This window comes from Monodelphis domestica, chromosome 2, assembly GCF_027887165.1.
Source record: "Monodelphis domestica isolate mMonDom1 chromosome 2, mMonDom1.pri, whole genome shotgun sequence".
Lineage (NCBI taxonomy): Eukaryota > Metazoa > Chordata > Mammalia > Didelphimorphia > Didelphidae > Monodelphis > Monodelphis domestica.
The window spans coordinates 496,224,025-496,243,818 of record NC_077228.1 but is presented as its reverse complement, the minus strand read 5'-3'; the positions used below and the strand labels follow the sequence as shown (position 1 = coordinate 496,243,818).

General features: G+C 38.9%; 1 protein-coding gene across 4 annotated transcripts in view; it reads left to right on the top strand.

Moving 5' to 3' along the window:
* The first annotated feature begins 2,953 nt into the window (after window positions 1–2,953).
* Window positions 2,954–19,794, top strand: part of ARNT (aryl hydrocarbon receptor nuclear translocator) — a 59,302-nt gene continuing 42,461 nt past the window's right edge. For all 4 annotated transcript variants that reach the window (XM_007485391.3, XM_007485390.3, XM_007485389.3 and 1 more), the window contains exon 1: window positions 2,954–3,087. In XM_007485391.3, the coding sequence (XP_007485453.1) occupies window positions 3,063–3,087 (25 nt within the window). In that variant the 5' untranslated portion in view covers window positions 2,954–3,062. The remainder of the gene's footprint in view (window positions 3,088–19,794) is intronic.

Here is a 19,794-nt window from a genome sequence, read left to right as displayed (position 1 = left end):
ATACATTTAAGGTCATTTAAAACTATGCCATCATAGGAAATTTATACCTTCATAGCCAATATGATTGTACTGTATTATAATATATAAAGGTGCCTAGTATACATAAATAATATGTTACACATTAATATCATATGAAATGTGATATGTGTATTACCCATTTCATAGTTTAAATCAGTTGGTAGAGCATAATCCTACCAAGTTCCAAGTCCCCACCACAGCCCCTATTTGTGTTTCTGCCCAGACTTCTCAGGGTTTCCCAAATAGTCAGGAGGCAATATATGGCCTGGAATGCTGCCTCCAGGGTCCCCATAGCTCTTGCTGGGCAGGTGGGGAAATAGAGGGACTTTCCTGCCTGGCAGGAATTGAAAGGGAGAAAGGAAATAAAACTTTCTTAGGGCTATAGGGTCTAAAGGAGCTGGGAGTTGGAAATCCTTACCCCACTCCACCTAGTCTGGCCAATTTAGTTCCAGAAATTCATGGCCCTTGTGCTGTAGGTAAATAAGATCTTCACTTATCCCGACATAGAAAGAGGAGAGGAACAATTTTGCATGTATATCTGGCTATTTTAAAGATGCTTCACAGACAGGTATACGTCCAAACCCCCCCCCCCCCAAACCAGCCTCTCTTCTTCCTATTTATCTGCTGTGGTACCATCAACCTTTTGGATGCATAAGCCCCAAACCTCAGTTATCTGTGGATCTTCTCTAATCTCCTGGACACTCACAGAAACATTTGCTTAATTTTTTCTGATTCCACTTCCAACAAAATCTTTTGTATTTACCTGTAATAGATACAGTCTAGTTCAGTTTCTGAGCTATTATTAGTCTCCTACCTATCTTCCTATTGATCAGTACTTTACCTTGATGCCAAAATCATCTTCCTGTGGCACAGGTCCTACATTATAACTCCTCTGCTTCTCTGCCTCCCTCGGGAATTTGTGTTCCTTAGCTTGGCATGTGATGACTTCTACAATCTGGTACTAAGATAACTTTCTAGCCAAACTGGATATTTTCTCTGATGCTGTCTGGCATCCTCTCTACTCCATTAATTTGTCCATGCCTGGATTTTTTTTTTTAAGATTTTAAAATAATTCTAGATTTAGAGCTGGAAGGTATTTTAAAGATTATTTAGAAAGGGAAGGATAAGGAAGAAAACAAGTATTTATGGAATGCCTACTATGAGTCTAATACAACCCCTTCATTTTCTAAGTGAGGAAATCACCTCAAGGGCCTTTCTGAGGACCCAGAAAGGTATCCATCACAGCTAATATCACATCCTTCATGAGTTCCTTTCTGTTCATACTGATTTTTAGTTTTTTAGCTTCCTCCTTCCTCAGATATATTGCTGGTATCTATGTGGGATTCTCTACTTGGTAGCTATTTAGTGATGATTAGATCATACTAGATGGATAGAAGTTTTTTTGCATTTACCGGAACAAGGGATATTAGACTAAAAAACAAAACAAAACAAAACTTATTAGTGCTTGCTCAGAACAAGGCCCAATCCTAGGCTCTAGGGATATACAGACAAAAACAGTCAACTTCCATTGTAGTCTATTGATGAGGGATGGTGAGGGTTGAAAGAGAATCTAAAATAGAAATCATTATAGCTATATGGTCATTCGAGGAAGGAAAAGGCAGAAGAGTATTAAGGGCTAGGCTATCTGGGCCCACATTTGAACCCAGGACCTCCTGGTTTTCTACCCACTGAGCCACCTCCTTGTCCCAGGAGATAAGAATTCTAAAAGGTTAAGGTGAGGAAAGGATGCCTTTCAGGCATGTGGATGGAATGGTCTCTTCCTGAAACTAGTATCCTAATTCACAATTTCCAAGAACTTCCTAAATCTTTGACCATATTATCTCCAGAGTGTGGGGAGGACACAAAGCATAGAAAAAGCATCTCTTCCTAGCAAGTGTCAGACCAGGAGACTCTTTGACATCTCTCCCTCACAACTGAAATGTATCCATCCAGCTGCTGAAATACCTTCCCTCGAAGAAAGGCACCTGCTTCCTGGGGCAGCCAGTTCCATTTTTAGATTGTTCTAATGGAACAGGCTCTCTGACACCCAACAAGTGGCCTCCCACCGTCAGGAACCAAGGCTTCTGAAGAGCAAAATTGCCTCTGACTTTCCCTGCTAGAAGTCTTTCTCTTCCTCGCTGAACGCTAGTTCCTCCTCTCAGGGACCACCTCCAGTTCATCCTGCGCTCTCACTGGCACATAGTTGCATGCTATCTTGCCCATGAAGGACTGAAGGGCTCTAGAGGGCAGGGCCGTGCTGCCCTTTACCTTTCTTTGTACTCCTCCCCTTAGCACAGTGCTTAGAACGTAGCGGTAGATCTTCATAAATGTTTACTGGATTATATTGGATTTCTCGTATCCCCAGTTGCTGGCACATAGAAGGCGCTTCCTACAAGTTACTTGGATTTGGAGTGGATGATTTCTATTCCTCAACGTTTTCCATAGTGTTTAGTTCATAACGGGTGCTTAATGAATGCTAGTATGCTGACTTAAGTAGAAAATAGACGTGAAACTCAGGACACAAGCATTCGAAAAAAAACTCCCCCCAGCCTCGACGACTGCAGTAGCTGCAAGCAGCTTCAAGGCTAGCACCACCTTTAAGTTCTGGCTCGCAGATCGGTCCTTATCTAGGCGGGGCTTCTTGATGTCACCCAGACCCTTGACCCCGGCTAGAGCCGCCCAGGAGGTGGGGCTGATGGGAGTTCCCGGGATGGTTCCTCCAGCCGGGTTCCCAGTAGACGAACTGGCTCTTAGATCTCTTCGGGCCCTCGGTCCGACCCGGACGTGCCAATTGGTCGGTTTCCTGCTGAGGAGGCCTGTCTCGGGTTAGGCCTCTCCTCCCGGGCGCAGAGGCACCTCCCCTCTCAGGGAGGGTTCGGGGCGCCCGCCATCTTGGGCTCCGTGGTGGTGGTTGGTGGTGACTGCGGCGGCGGCTCCGGGCGGTGACTTTCCCCTCCCCGCCCCCGCCCCTCCCGGTCTGGCGGCGGCGGTGGCCACGGTGGCGGCGGCGACTCCTCCCGCTGGGGGGCGCGGCGGCGGGGGCCATGGCGGCGACCGCTGCGAACCCTGGTGAGGAGCCTGCAGAAGAGACCTAGGGGAAGAGGGGGAGGGGTATGGGCAGGGGCGGGGGGAGGGTGCCAGGACGGAGGGCCCGGCGTCTGGGGACCTGGAGACACCGGCGTCGCGGGGGATCGGGGGCAGCCACCCAAAGGGAGGGGGCCGGGGCTGGACAAGATACATTGAAGGAGGGAGAGCAAAGCTGGAGAAGGGGCGCCTTTCCGTCCTGCAGAGTCTGCATGGGCAACTCCAGGCTCCTGAGGTCCCCTGATCTGGGGGTTGACTTCTAAACCCTACTCTTGGGGAGCTTCGGGGGTTTGGTAGACTCTAGGGGTTGGTTCGTCTCTACCCGGTGGGAGAGTTGTCTTGGGCCGTAAGCCCGGGGGAATGAGAGACAGGATTCACTGCATGAGGCTTCTTAAATTGGGGCATTGTGTCTTCCCAGTCAAGATATAATTCAGTACATATATATATATACACACACACATTCCTTACATGTGTTTACATAGTATATATATGCACATGTGCGGATATATATTACTTAATATGTATCGTATATGCATATATAAACACTGGGTAGTATATACATAGTATTTATGTGTATATAATAGAGTACGTATTGTTATTCAGTCATGTCTGAAACTTTGTGACCCCCGTAGACCTTTCTGCCCATGGGGTTTTCTTGGCGAAGATACTATAGTGGTTTGCTATTTCCATCTCCAGTGAGAGGTTAAGTGACTTGCCCAGGGTCACACAGCTTAGTGTCTATGGTCAGATTTGAATTTAGGTCCTCTTGAATCCAGGCACAGGGCTCCATCGACTGAACCACCTGTCTCCTAGAGTATGTTTTCTATATCTGTGAGTGTTTAGTATATACATGCATATGTGGATAGAATATGCATGGCACTTACAGTATTGTGTACATGTTATTTAATATATAGTATGTGTATACTATATATAAGCACATGGGTATATAATATACATCCTGAATATATATGGTATGTGCACAGTGTATGTATTTATTAATTTAGTCATATTGAATGTTATCTAAGAAAATGGGTGGCATGTATGTCTATATAGTATGTAGTGTATATATAGTATATCCATACTAGATATGGATAGTATGTACATAATGTGTATTTAATGTATAGATCATATATAATATGTAAACCTAGTCTGTGCTTAGTATATATAGAGATGTGTATATATAATTGTGTGTATGTCTCTCCAGGGTGTCTTGGTATAGTTTGAAGTCATTAAACTTCACTGAGTGTTTTGGGATGCCATCTTTAAAATGTATAAAAATGTAGGTATATTTAAATTTTATAGAGGAATAGGGGTGGAGGAGACTCACCTGAACTTTCCTTTTTTTTTAAACCCTTACCTTCTGTCTTAGAGTCAGTATCAGTTACAAGGCAGAAAAGTGGTAAGTGCTAAGCAGTTGAAGTGACTTGCCCAGGTTCACACAGCTAGAGAATGTCTATGATCAGACTCTGAACCCTACTTTAAAGAATCAGTTCAACAGATATCCAAAAGATATAGTGTGGATATAATAAGTGCCTGCTAAGTGTTCGTTGACATGATTGGTGTCAAGTCCTAGAAGTAGTGTCAGGAAAACCTGAGTTCAAATCGTGCCTCACATAATCGGGGTGATCTTGCACAAATCACTCTTTGTCTCATTTTCCTTTTTTGCAAAATGGGGATGGGATGGTATAGCATCAACCTCACAGAGTTATTCTGAAGATTAAATGGAATAGATAACACACAAATCATTTTGCAGTAATAATTACATAAATGCTAGCTATTGCTGTTATAATAATTGTTATTGCAATAAACTGACTAAATTCCTATTTTAGCTCTGTTGCTGATTGGTCTATGGGAAGAGACTTATTCCTTTTCTGTCTCACTTCTTCTGTAGATGGACTAGAAGATTTAAAAGTTCCTTCAAACTTCTAAAATTCAGTGATTCAAATAATTATAAGTGTAATTTTATGTGAGGATGAAGGAATGAAATAACCCCTCTCTTGGTTTCTGATAAAATATTAGGAAAAGAATCTTCTCATTTTTTGTCTTGGCTTTAAATAGAGCTGTAACCCCAAGAAGAGTTGGTAAAAAGTTTGAGAGGAGCTGCTTTTCCCTTTGTGACCTTTTTTCAAACTGAAAAGTGCTGCCTGAGCATTTCTGAGTAGCTTAGATTTGTTGGTCCAGTTTTTTTTTTTTTGCCAGTTTCTTTTAAAAGGAGCAACATTTTTAGAAAGCAAGGCAGTTAGGCATGTTGATTTTCTGTTGTTGGTCTTTGTATTAAAACTGATCTCCCTGGATTATCCAGCATAGGTGGAAATTTAAATTGAATCTCTGGAAAAAATGATCATGTTACAATAGAAAGATTTGATGATATCTAATTTCAAAATACTTTTTACTAGTTTTTCTGCATTGGTGCCTGGATTTGGAAAAATACCCATTATGGTTCTTAGACTTAAAGCCTTTTTTTTTTTCAGAAACAGGGAGATGGTTTGAGCAATAATGTCTGAAATTATATTGCAGGAAATTTTTAGTGATGAAATAAAACTGGGAAGAGTGCTTGTTATTATAAACCTCACTTTTGTAATAAAATGACATATTTGAATTTTGGAGCAAATAAGTAAGATTTTAAATTGGTCACATTGCAAAATCTACAAAGTTGCAAAATATTTGCTGCTATTTAGAGATAGCTGGGCAAACAAATTGTCAGAAGTGAGTTTTTCTGTAGTGTGGGGATAAGGGGAGAGAGAGAGAGAAAGGGGGAGAGACAAACAGACAGAGAGAAACCACAAAACCAATGATCATATTTTGATGAGCCAATCAATATTAGCTCAAGTAAGCCAAGAACAGCATTTATTTGATTAGATTCATTTGTTATGTGCCTCTGCAAGTTCAGAAAAGAAATTTAGAAGTTAAAAAAGTAAATAATTCTTATAAATGGTTAATTTTTTAATTTTTGTGGGGTTTTTTGTATAATAATAATAATCCTCAATTTAAAAACATGTGCAATGCATATATTTACATAGGTTTTTTTAGAGTTAATCAGTATCAAGAATCTTCCACAGGATTATAAAAAGACCCAAATGTATACTCACATATGTGTATTTCTACACATTATATATATTTTTTTGGTCCAAATCTGTGATTTTATCAGTATGGGCATTCCCCTGTGCAAATTGACAACTCTGGTGTGTAATTTATATTTTTAGAGTGTTCTTACTGAGAGGTTAAGAGACTTAATCGTTATTATACAATGAATACATATAAAGGCAGGACTTCTTGATTTCATGGCTAGTCCAGCATCCACTGTGCCAATATGCTTGCCATGCTGTATGTACAGATACAGGGTATCCCAAAAGGCCTTTAAGCTATTAAAGTTTAAAAATGCACGGAGACTTTTGGAATGCCCTGTATATTTGACAGAAAATTTATTTCCTTTCTTTTCTGTTTGAATCCCTCAAAATAAGGATATTATACTTATATAATTGTAATTAGTATCTTTTTGCCACATTTTTTCTCTTGATCATAATATATTTTGCTTTGGGGAGTGAGATCTGTGATATGGTGAAAGGGATAGAAATATGTTCTGTGCTTAATGGAAAGTAAGTAATTATAACTAACATTTAAGTAGCTCTTTATGGTGCTTTATGTACATTATTTTATTCTCTCAGTCTTGTGAGGTTGGTACACTTATTTTATAGATAAAAAACTGAAACTTGTCTCAGGATCATACACCTAGCATCAGGTGGAATATGAACCCAGGTCTTTTTTTATTTCTTGTCTCTTCATTACCCCAAACCTGGTTGAAGTTTTGTTTTTGTTTTTAATGGGGAAATTAAGGGATTGTTTGAGAAAGAAAAAGGGTCTGTGTGACCCTGGGCAAGTCACTTGACCCCCATTGCCTAGCCCTTACCACTCTTCTGCCTTGGAGCCAATACACAGTATTGACTCCAAGATGGAAGGTAAGGGTTTTTTTTTTTTAATTTTTTATTTGATCATTTCCAAACATTATTCATTGGAAACAAAGATCATTTTCTTTTCTTCCCTCCCCCCTTCCCCCACCTCTCCCACAGCCGACACGCAATTCCGCTGGGTATCACATGTGTTCTTGATTCAAACCCATTTCCATGTTGTTGGTATTTGCATTAGAGTGTTCATTTAGAGTCTCTCCTCAGTCATATCCCCTCCACCCCTGTAGTCATGCAGTTGCTTTTCATGGGTATTTTTACTCCCACAGTTTATCCTCTGTTTGTGGATAGTGTTTTTTAGATCCCTGCAGATTGTTCAGGGACATTGCATTGCCACTAATGGAGAAGTCTATTACCTTCGATTGTACCACAATGTATCAGTCTCTGTGTACAATGTTTTCCTGGTTCTGCTCCTTTCGCTCTGCATCACTTCCTGGAGTTTGTTCCAGTCTCCATGGAATTCCTCCACTTTATTATTCCTTTTAGCACAATAGTATTTCATCACCAACATATACCACAGTTTGTTCAGCCATTCCCCAATTGAAGGGCATCCCCTCATTTTCCAATTTTTGGCCACCACAAAGAGTGCAGCTATGAATATTCTTGTACAAGTCTTTTTCCTTATTATCTCTTTGGGGTACAAACCCAGCAGTGCTATGGCTGGATCAAAGGGCAGACAGTCTTTTATCGCCCTTTGGGCATAGTTCCAAATTGCCCTCCAGAATGGTTGGATTAATTCACAACTCCACCAGCAATGAATTAGTGTCCCTACTTTGCCACATCCCCTCCAGCATTCATTACTTTCCATAGCTGTTATGTTAGCCAATCTGTTAGGTGTGAGATGATACCTCAGAGTTGTTTTGATTCACATCTCTCTGATTATAAGAGATGTAGAACACTTTTTCATGTGCTTATTAATAGTTTTGATTTCTTTGGCTGAGAACTGCCTGTTCATGTCCCTTGCCCATTTATCAATTGGAGAATGGCTTGATTTTTTGTACAATTGATTTAGCTCTTTGTAAATTTGAGTAATTAAACCTTTGTCAGAGGTTTTTATGAAGATTGTTTCCCAATTTGTTGCTACCCTTCTGATTTTAGTTACATTGGTTTTGTTTGTACAAAACCTTTTTAATTTGATGTAGTCAAAATTATTTATTTTAAATTTTGTGACTCTTTTTAAGTCTTGCTTGGTTTTAAAATATTTCCCTTCCCAAAGGTCTAACAGGTATACTATTCTGTGTTCACCTAATTTACTTATAGTTTCCTTCTTTATGTTCAAGTCATTCACCCATTCTGAATTTATCTTGGTGTAGGGTGTGAGGTGTTGATCCAAACCTAATCTTTCCCACACTGTCCAATTTTCCCAGCAGTTTTTATCAAATAATGGATTTTTGTCCCAAAAGCTGGGGTCTTTGGGTTTGTCATAAACTGTCTTGCTGAGATCATTTATGCCAAGTCTATTCCACTGATCCTCCTTTCTGTCTCTTAGCCAGGACCAAATTGTTTTGATAACCACTGCTTTATAGTAGAGTTTGAGATCTGGGACTGCAAGTTCTCCTTCCTTTGCATTTTTTTCATGATTTCCCTGGATATCCTTGATCTTTTGTTCTTCCAAATGAACTTAGTTATGGTTTTTTCTAATTCAGTAAAGAAGTTTTTTGGTAGTTCAATGGGTATGGCATTAAATAAGTAAATTAATTTGGGTAGGATTGTCATTTTTATTATGTTAGCTCATCCCACCCATGAGCAATCAATGTTTTTCCAATTGTTTAGATCTAGTTTTAGCTGTGTGGAAAGTGTTTTATAGTTGTGTTCATATAGTTCTTGTGTTTGTTTTGGCAGATAGATTCCTAAGTATTTTATATTGTCTAGGGTGATTTTGAATGGTATTTCGCTCTCTAATTCTTGCTGCTGAAATGGGTTAGAGATATAGAGAAATGCTGATGACTTATGCGGGTTTATTTTGTATCCTAAGGTAAGGGTTTTTTAAAAAAAAGAAAGAAAAGAAAAAAAAGGGTGCCAGCAATCAATAGATACTTGCTAAATTGAATTCATAGGAGATAGATTGATGGACCCTTCAAGAGCCACCTATGATTTCCAAATCACATTGAAAATTTCTGATTTAATCTAATAACAACACTGAACATAGATCAGCTCAGATTAATTTTGCATGTCTTTGAAAGTCATATTTGGAGAATCAAGATCATTTATAACTAAGATATTGAATAATATGGTGGAAGTAAGGGGGTAATAGCAGCTCTAGTAAAACTTCTCAACGTGCACTTCTGAAAGAGAAGTAGGCAAAAGGCACTGTATGTAAAATCAGAAGACTAAAATTAAAATCCTGGCTCTGATACATACTATCTGTGTGACCTTGGGCAAGTCTCTTTAACCTCTGGGGTCTCATTTTTCTTATCTGTGAAATAAGAGATTTGAAAACACATGATCTCTAAGGTCTCTTCAGTTTCAAATCTCTGACGCCAAAAGGACAAAGTAGGAAGAGCTGAAGTACAGGTAGGAACGTAATACAGTTATCAGTTTTATTTAAAATGTCCTTTTTTGGAGGCAGACATAATGCTAGGACTGGAATCAAGAAGACCTGGGTCCTACCACAAACACTTCCTGGATTTGTGGCCCTGGGCAAGGCATTTTAACCTCTTCTTGCCTTCCTCCCTTCCAGGATCAGATAAGACTATTTTTAGAATGCTTAGCCAGACTTTGTGCCATGAAACAGCCCCTGCCCTCAGAGAGCTTCAACTCTCTCAAAGGGGAGACAACATGCCAACAAACATATTCAAAGCAAGTTATATATAGCATAAATAGGAAATAACAGAAAGAAGGCACTGGATTTAAGAGAGGTTGAGGAAGGCTTCTTGTAGAAGATGAAATTCTAGTTGGGACTTGCAAGAAGCCAAGGGGCAGTAGTTGAAGCAGAGGAAGAACATTCTGGGAATGGGGGAGATGGCTAGAAAAAATGCCTAGGGTGAAGGGAGATATGGAAGATCTTGTTTCCAGAATAGCCAGGATGCCAGTGTCATTAGATTGGCGAGTACCTGTTGGGAAGTACGGTGTAAGAGTAAGTAAGACTAGAAAGGTAGGACGGGGCTAGGTTATCCAGTGCCAGAGCATTTTTATTTGCTCCTGGAGTTGATAGGGAACTACTGGAGTTGATGGAGTGTATGTGGGGTGTGTGACATGATAAGACCTGTACTTTAGGAAAATCACTTTACTGGCTAAATGGAAGATGGATTGGCTTGGGGAAAGACTTGAGGCAGGCAGGCAGAGCCTGCTACCTCCCCAACCACCCCCAAGCAGACGCTTACAATAGTCTAGGTGTGAGGTGATGAGGACTCACACCAGAATGGTGGGAGAAGGGAGCATGGTGGAGAAATGCACAGAAGTAGTATTGTAGCATTGTTGGGGTGTGGGGTGCTGTTGAGAGATAAATGAAGAGTCCAGCGTGCCTGTGAGGTTACTAGCCGGAGGCCTGGAAAGATGTGTTGTTCTTTACTGTACTAGTAGGGAAGATGGTGCTGGGGACAGAGAGAGAATGTGAGGGGAAATATGATAGATGTTATAGTGTCTACAAAAGAGGCTATTAAATGAGACATTGCTTATTTAGTCTTTGGGAAATCATTTGAGGATGGAGTATTGAGGGAAGCTCCTGACTTGGAAGTCAAGACTTTGTTTTGAATCTTGCTTCTGACATAGCTTTGTAAGCATGGGCAAATCAATAGACCTCTTTGACCCTTAAGTTTCCTCACTGTAAAATGTGGATGATAATACTACAATACTTACTTCACAGAATTGTTACAAGGATCAAATGAGATTTTATTTATATATATTATATAATGCTTTTGCAAATCTTAAACTGATAGATGTCAGTTGAGTAATGATATTTCTAATATTGAAATAATTATATTTGTGATTCTGATGTGAAATAAACATCTTCCCATTAATATTGTTTTGTTTTGTTTGTTCTAAAAAGTAGGGGTTAGAAGTTCCACAAAGTCTTTTGTTCTTCCTGGGTGGTCTCCATAAACAGAAACAGTTGAGAATCATTTGTTTATTTGGATATATGATTTGTGATGCATTAGGACAGAAGAAATTACAAAGAGTAAAGGGACTGATTGGAAAATGGCCAGATATTTGATTTAGATTTTGGCATTCATGACAACCCTTGTGAATTATTTTGTGTGCGGAGTGGGTTTTTCCTCTATGAGTTCTGGTTTATATCAACAGAGATCTATTTTGTGCTGTAGGGTACAGTTTTATTGTAGATGCAGAATTGGAGAGGGAAGCAAAGAGGAAGGTATTTTGTTTCTGAAAGTGACATTTAGGGAAAATCCTTTTCAAATTACTTCACATCTTTGAAGTTTTACAACTTTAAAAAATTGCCATTTTATAAACTTATTACCAATTACCTATGTTTACTGATTGATGGTGAGGATGAAAATTTGACCAGTATATTATTATCTTGCTCTCTGTCTTGTTTGGGAGAACATTCTTCAGCATCTGGCTTGTTTCTATGGAGGCAACAAATAATGAAAAATTTTCAACATGAGTATTTTCAAAAGCTGAAGCTTTTTAAAGCACATTACATGAAAATTTAGTAGTTGAAATATGCTTTAAAAAAATAAGCCTGGATATATATTGGGATGACGTCTCATATCTGCATGTTTTTCTATGAAGTCAGATTTATAGAACTTGAGTCATACACTTTTCATGCTTATAGAACTTAAGCAGGGGGTAGATAGTCTTAAAATACATGAGGTTCCACTTTAGCTTGTCTTTCAATTCAACAAACTTTTTAAAAATATTGTCAATATTATTTAGTTTCATTGCTTTTTTTTTGTCTTATGTCATGGTCATTTTTGGAAAATATCTCTCCTCGATTGGATCTCATCCCTTTTCTTCCCTCTTCTTCCCTCCTCCCCTTTTAACATACATGCGTGTATACATACATATGTCTATCCAAACATATACCCACACGTTTTAAAACCAATGTGCATAGATAAGACAAAAATAATCGGCCCTTTCTCTTGAAGCCCTTACATCCTATTTGGGGGGAGGAGCAGACTTCTACAACAGAAACAAATAGAGGGAAGACTTCATAGATGAGGGGATACTTGAATTGACCCATGATGAGAGAGAAGGTGAGGTGAGGAGGGAGTGCTTTTTAAGTATAAGAGACACAGCTTGTACAAATGCATGATGGCAGGAACTGGAATGGCAGGAACACCCAGTACAGTTTAGCTGGAACTAGAGGACATAAATGATAGTAATGTGGTTAATATGTCTGGAAAGGTAGGTTGGAGTCAGATTTTGGAGGGCCATAAGAGCCAGGCTGAGGAGTTTGTATTTTATCCTTTTAGCAGTAAGAGTCTGGCAAAGTCATATGGTCAGATCAGTGCCTTAACAATTAGTTTAGCATTTGTGTAAAAGAACCAGGGGGACCATTTGGAAGACCCTTAAGAATAGGCCAGGTCAGATGTGCTGGGGGCTTACCCTAAGGTGGTAGCCATGTGAGTAGAGAAGAGATAATGAAGTAGTTGGCACTAGAACCCACAAGATTTGGTAACTGATTGAATATGAGGGAGTAAGGGCAAGGGAGAGTTATGGATGACATCAAGGTTTCAAACTTTGAAGCAGCTGTTCCCTAGCTCTGGCATTCCATTTGTTGTTTGTTTCCTTTTAAACCCAAGCAGTATGCTGATAGACGAAAATTAATGAAGATGATATTTTGGTTCTTTGCCTGTGAAAAAATTCAGTTATTTTCTAACTGTAGATATTAGAATTGTGATTCTTGTGCTGATTGGACTCTGAGGTCCCTTCCATTTCTGAGATTCTATGATTTTATGACGTTTCTTTCATGAGATTCCTTCTAGAGAACTGTACACAGAGCCATATCCACCCTTGTTGTCTTCCACTGAAATCTCACATGTGGAAGAAGGTAACATGTTATGTAGCTATCAGGTAGCAGATATTTAACAGGTAACAGATATTATATCAGGTCACAGATATAGTTAATATTCTGAATATATTCAGAATAGTTAATTTATAAGGAAACAAAAAAATAAATGAAGGAAAGGCACGTTCTCCATGATTTTACTTAGATTTTACAGTTTAGGGATATAAATGAACAAAGCAAAGCAGCCTGTCTTTAGAAATTTGTGCTCCTTTTTTAAAAAAATATTTTATTGATGCCTTTTACTTTTTAAAAGGTCATTTCCTGATCTAATTTCCCACCCCTCCCCCACCTTCCATTATGTATCCATCATTCTTTCCTTCCTTCTTTCCCTCCCTCCCTTCCTCCTTCTCCTCCCTCCCTCCCTTCTTTCCCTCTCCCTCCCCTTCTGTTTTAGAACCAATACTATATTGGTTCTAAGGCAGAAGAGTGGTGTGGGCTAGGTAATGGGGGCTAAGTGACTTACTCCTGGTCACACAGTTAGGAAGTGTCTGAAGCCACATATGAAACCAGGACCTCCCATTTCTAGGCCTGGCTCTCAGTCCACTGAGTACCTAGCTGGCCCCTAAGCTCTTTCTTGAAATAAAAAACACCTTTGAAAGTTTAAGTAACATTCTATTTTCTTTATAGAAAAAAAAAATCATCCATTCTTTAGGACCAAGATTGACCATTGCAGTTCTGGAATGTTTTAGTGTAGTCTCATTTATTGATTCTTATAGTTAATTGTATTGTCCTAGTAACCTTCTATCCATGTGAATCCTCTCTAGCATATTATGACCACTCCAGTAAATATTCATTAGTAATGTTAAGAGAAGTTTGAGGTAGCATCCCTTTATTAATCAATACATTGGTCGAATATATATAGGAAAGTTACAACTGCCAGTTTTCCTGTAATTATTTGGGGAACTAAAGGTATGTATAGCTCCTGGAAGTTAATACATAATGCTTTCATATGAGATTCAATGGAACAGATTTTTAAATTTGTGGTTGGACTGAATATTAATGAATTACTAAAGTCAGAATGGAATTTATGGTAGTTTATTTTTACAATAGAGGGAAGATATTAAAGAAAAGAGAAAAGGGGGGGAGGGGAGAGAGAGGGAGAGGGAGAGGGAAAGAGAGAGAGCACTCTGGCTTCCTCTGAGCCAGGTAGAAATTCTAAGGCCCCAGCCCAGGGAAAGGAGTCTTAAGACAATGGGCCTTTCCTAGAGGCTCACACCTCCAGAAAGGGCAAGGAAGGAATTCAGCCTTTACACTCACCACGTTGTCAGTTCAATCAGCAGATTCTTTTATCAGCCTCAACTCCAAGTGACTCTCTTCAAGTCTGTCTTTACTCCAAGTCTGAGTGTCTGTGTGTGTTGTCTCTGTTTCCGCTTTTAAAGACCTTTTTCTCTTGTGTCGCTTCCCCTAAATTTATAGTTTATCAATCACAGCTGACGCTCTACTCCAGGACTGCCCACTCTTTTACAGACTTCTCACTCAATGTATGAAATAGGTCTTCACACCTTTTTGTGGTTAAAATCCAAAATGGGTAGATCTCCATACTCAACTTTAAGTACTGTGCTTACATTTTGTCTAAAAATAGACAGGGGATTACAATTTAAATCTTTACAATCAAGGAAGAGCTAAGTACCTTCATTGTTACAATCTGGAGAGCCAAAACTAATCTTCACAAGTTTAATATAACATCTAATGTATTTGCCATATAATCTAATTTGTAACCTCTTTTCTGCTTCTGCTTATTATATACCAAATGAGAGACATTTGATTGACAATAGAGTAGGGAAATTCTAGTAGTGATCTGGTATAGGCTTGGTACTCACTAGTAGTTTGATTAATACTAATTAATTGATAAACATTTTTAAAAGTAAAACAGAAAGGTAAAGTTTGTAATACAGCTTGACAAGTTTTTCTTAAAAAAGACATGGACGTTTTTTAAAAATTTGGAGTAACAAAAAGTATGTAAGAACATTTTTTTGTAGTAATGATAATAGTTTATAGTTTATATAGGGTTTTAAAATTTACAAAGCATTTTAAATATCTTCTGTCTTCTAGCTTCACATCAGTTCTGCAAGGTAGATGTTATAGTATCCTCATTTTGTCATTGTGTGTCTTGTTTTTCAAAAAGGACCAAGATCATCACTGGGTGATGTCTTGAATTGTATATAAATTGGATTTAAGTGAGGCAGAAATGCACAAAGTCATTAGCTTCACTCTCTCTTCCAGAATCATCCCAAGTCTAGTGGCAAGACAAAAGTCAGAATGACTAGTCCTGGGATGCAACTGATGACCGTAGCAACTTCAGTGTTTGATCAAACTCTGAGCACCCAACAGCACCTGTTTCCACCGTCTTCGTGGCTGTTGGAATAAGTTGTTCTCATCTGCCCTTACCACCTGGGGAAATCTTCTTATGCTTGGGGTGGACACCTCTAACTCACTGAAGGCTTACTATTACTATTGACTTTAATCTGTCTGCTGAGATGGTTTACCAGGGTGTGGCTGTTTCACATACTACAGCTTCTTGGAGTCACAGCTGAGAGTTGAGGGCCATGTGGACAACAAAAGTAGATGAGCAGCCCTGAAAAAGGCTGAACAAGCCCTCAAACCAGAGTGCTAGTTCTCCTTCAACAGCCATATTTCTCCCCTCCACCCCCTCCAGTGTTTCCTTATTTTAGGGATAAACTTAGAGAGGTTAAATAACTCATACTGATTTGAACTAAAGTCTTCCTGACTAATTGCAGCCCTTTATGAGTTGTGGCTTTTCTAAATTTTCTGTTCTTAGGAGTTATTCTTTCCTGCTGCCTTGCTATAAAAGTCCTCTTATATGACATAAGTTCAATATTCCATTTTGTACAAGTGAAACTAATTAGAAAAGTAGGTTTATTCAGTATAAGTGGAATAAATCTGTCTTTAATAAAGATTCCATATTGCTTTCTCTAGCCAATTTGCAATATGAGATCCCTTGGTCTTTTCCCCACCCCCTCCAGTCATAGGACTAGAAAGCAGCAAGCTGTTCCACTCCTAGAGGATAATGCTAGTTAAGTATGGAGAAGCTGGTCACTTTTCAGTCAATCAAGTATTTACTAAGTGCTTGTTGCATGCCAGGCACTATGCTGAGAATCTAAAATAGAATAAATGAAACTTCTGCTTATTACATTCTAGGGGTGGTTGTGGGGGAGAGATAACAAAGACATATACGTATATAAAGACTAAATACAAATAGCTAAAAAGTAGTTAAATACAAGATAGTGTAAAGTGAAGGGAGATACTAGTAGTTGAAGGAATCAGGAAAAGCTTTATGGAGAAGGTGGTGTGTGAGCTTTCTCTTGTAGGAAGAGGGATTCTTTGAAGGGCAGGGGAGGAGGAAGTATATTCCAGGCAATAAGGCTGTTGAGTACAAATGCACAGGAATGGGAGATGGAGTATCTTGTGAGAGTAAAACAAGAAATCAAATTTGACTGTATTCCAAAGTGTGAGAAGGTAAAGAATGTTCAGTAAGGCTGAAAAGATAGGTTGGGACAAGGTTGTGAAGGGCTTTACAAGCTAAATAAAAGTTTATATTTGACCCTAGAGGCAGTAGTACTCAATGAGTAAATTAAGTAGGGATGTGACACGGTCAGATTTGTGTTTAAAGAAAACCACTTTGGCAGCATTGTAGAGGATGGACTAGAATGGGAAGAGATGAGATTGGGTGCTGTTATAGTCATCTAGGGGAGTGTTGATAAGTATCTGAATGAGTTTGATAGCTGAAGAACAGCCTCTATCTAGAGAGCTTATCACCACTAAGCTGGCTACTCTGTGGTGAATTCTTTACAGTGAATAAAACAAAAATACAAAACAATCCTCATTATTATGTAGTTCTTATCCACTTCTGTATTAACAGTGGCGGGATGTTGGAAAAGGGGTCAAAGATACTGTTGCACAGTCTGCAAACTGTTTATGGACATTAATTTAATTTTTGGTGCTCTGAACAGGACATCCTTGATTCAACCAATGTTAGTGGGCATATACTTGGAAGAACTGAATCATATCAATGTGATTTTTAATATAAATAAAATCAGAAGATTAAAAGGAAGTTGGAGCTAAATGGAAGGATGGCTCATGGGTTCTTCTTGGAGCAGAAAATAAAGGATTTACTGGGATTCGTTTTATCATACTGCCAAGACAACAAGAAAAAACTTCTGGGACATTTGGACAGTTCATCTTTTATTCATGATAATTAAGTACTTGCAAAAAGACTACTATGCACATAATTGTACCTTTGCACACCAGCATAAGGTAGCAGAATATGAGGATATAGGAGAATTCTGGATACGATCCTCCAAATTAAATCAGCCTCTGCTTTTGTTGTTAGGCAATGTGATCTCCTTTATCTTGGAGGTCTCAGAAACTTTGAGCATGGGTTCAAATCCTGCCATTGACATGTTAACTATATTAACTGGGGCAAGTCACTTAACACTTAATACCCCATTCTGAGATTATATATTGCAGATGAATTGCTGATTTGCATTAATAAAGGAAGTTTCCACACTGGTCTGGACCCAAAACTCCCCAAACTGTGGTACTTGATAATGTCAATGCAAAGATGAACACAAAGAATAATTTAAAATGTTTTTTAAAATACAATTAATGGGGCAGCTAAGTGTTTCAGTGAGTAGAATGCTGGGTAAGACAGTGAGTTCAAATCCAGCCTTAGCTATTTACTAGCTGTATGACCCTGCACAAATCACTTCATCCTGTTTGCCTAAAAAAATATAGTTCAGAAGTCAGGAATAAGACTGCTGAAAGGCTTTTGTAGGCAACTTACTCAGAAGCTTCATACCTATATATCATGAATGCTTTTTTGAGGAAATAATCAAGAGGAACTAGATAGGTTGAGTACCAGGTATTGTCACAAAAATGAAGGATATTTTAGGAGACTTTTACTTTATGTAAAATATAGCTTAAGACCCATTTCCTCCATTTTGACACCTTTCCTATTGGGAGTGGTACTTTGGGCATTACTATCTATAGTCCCATAATAGTCTTTCCTTTTTCTTTTTCTTTTCTTTTTTTTTTAAACCCTTACCTTCTATCTTGGAGTCAATACTGTGTGTTGGCTCCAAGGCAGAAGAGAGGTAAGGGCTAGGCAATGGGGGTCAAGTGACTTGCCCAGGGTCACACAGCTAGGAAGTGTCTGAGGCCAGATTTGAACCTAGGACCTCCCGTCTCTAGGCCTGGCTCTCAATCCACTGAGCTACCCAGCTGCCCCCTCCTTTTTCTTATTTGCTTTTATTTCATGGGTTTGGACTGTCTATACCTGAAATCCATGTAAATGAAGAATGCTTATTTTCTAGATGGATGTACAATTGGATATAGAACTTGTAGATACGGTATCTACGGTATCTATCTAGGACTGATATTGTAGATGGATAAAGAGCTGGAACTAGAATTAAAGAGGAGAATGAGAACCAGGTTGTTCTTGAGAAACATCACAGTAGGTTTTTTTGTTTTTTTTTTAACCCTTACCTTCTGTCTTAGAGTCAATACTGTGTATTGGTTCCAAGGCTATAGAGTGGTAAGGGCTAGGCACCTGGGGTTAAGTGACTTACCCTTTAGGGCAACTAGGACATGCCTGATGCCACATTTGAAGCCAGGACTTCTCATCTCTAGGCTTGGCTCTCAGTCACTGAGCCACCTATCTGGCCCTTTCATGGTAGTTTTAATAAACATGAGCTTCTCCCTTAAAAAAAATAAAAGGCTTCTCTTTTTAGCACTAATATCTTTCTTTGTCTGCTCCTTGACTTTTAAGTCATGGCATACCACAGTTTCAAAAAAAAAAAATTAAAAGTGGAAGATCACTCACAAAGCAGCAGAGAGGTGGTAGTACATTGTGGATGTGGATAGACTGCATTATGGTACTAGTGAAGCAATGTGTAAGAGAAGTAGTATTAAAAATGACATCAGATAGCTATATGACAATGATGGTGAACCTTTTAGATCCTGTGTGCCATGCCTCCTATGCCTCATACCCTAGTCCCCTTTACCCCAGATAGGGGAGGAAGAGCTCCCATTGGTTGCTGGGGGGGAGGGGGGGGCGGTAAAGTGAAAAAACTGTCATCAGCATGGTAGAGAGGGAGAAGGGAGCAGCTCCCCCAATCCCTCTGCCTTTTTTGTAATGAACTCTGTTGGGTAATGGCTTGCATGCCTACAGAGAGGGTTCTGTGTGCCCTTTTTGGCACATGGACCATAGGTTTGCCATCATGGCTCTATGACTAGAGAAGGAGGAGAGGCTAGGCAATTAACAGAATCAAGGAATCACTAGTGAATAACATTCTCTAATACTCATTTACCACAGTTTATTTAGTTTTCCCCCAATTAATGAGAATCTGTGTTATTTTCAGTTCTTTATGATTTCAAACAGCATTGCTATGAATATTTTGATATGTGGAACCTTTCTTTATGAACTTCATCTTAGAATGTTTTCCTAAGAGTGAGTTCTCTGGGTGAAGGGTAGGGACATTTTTGTTACCTTTTTTTTTTAAAGCATAATTCTAAATTTTAGAATTTTTCAATTAGTTCACAGCTCTACTAATGGTGTGTCAATGTGCTTGTCTTTCTGTAGCTCCTATAGATATCAAGTATTTCCATTTTCTGTCAACTTTGCCTATTTTCTGGGTTTGAGTGAGATAAAAACCTCCATTATTTTAATTTTCATTCTTCTTTTTACTAGTGATTTGCTGTAATCCATTCTTTTGGAAACTTTGTTCATAAAAGTGGCTA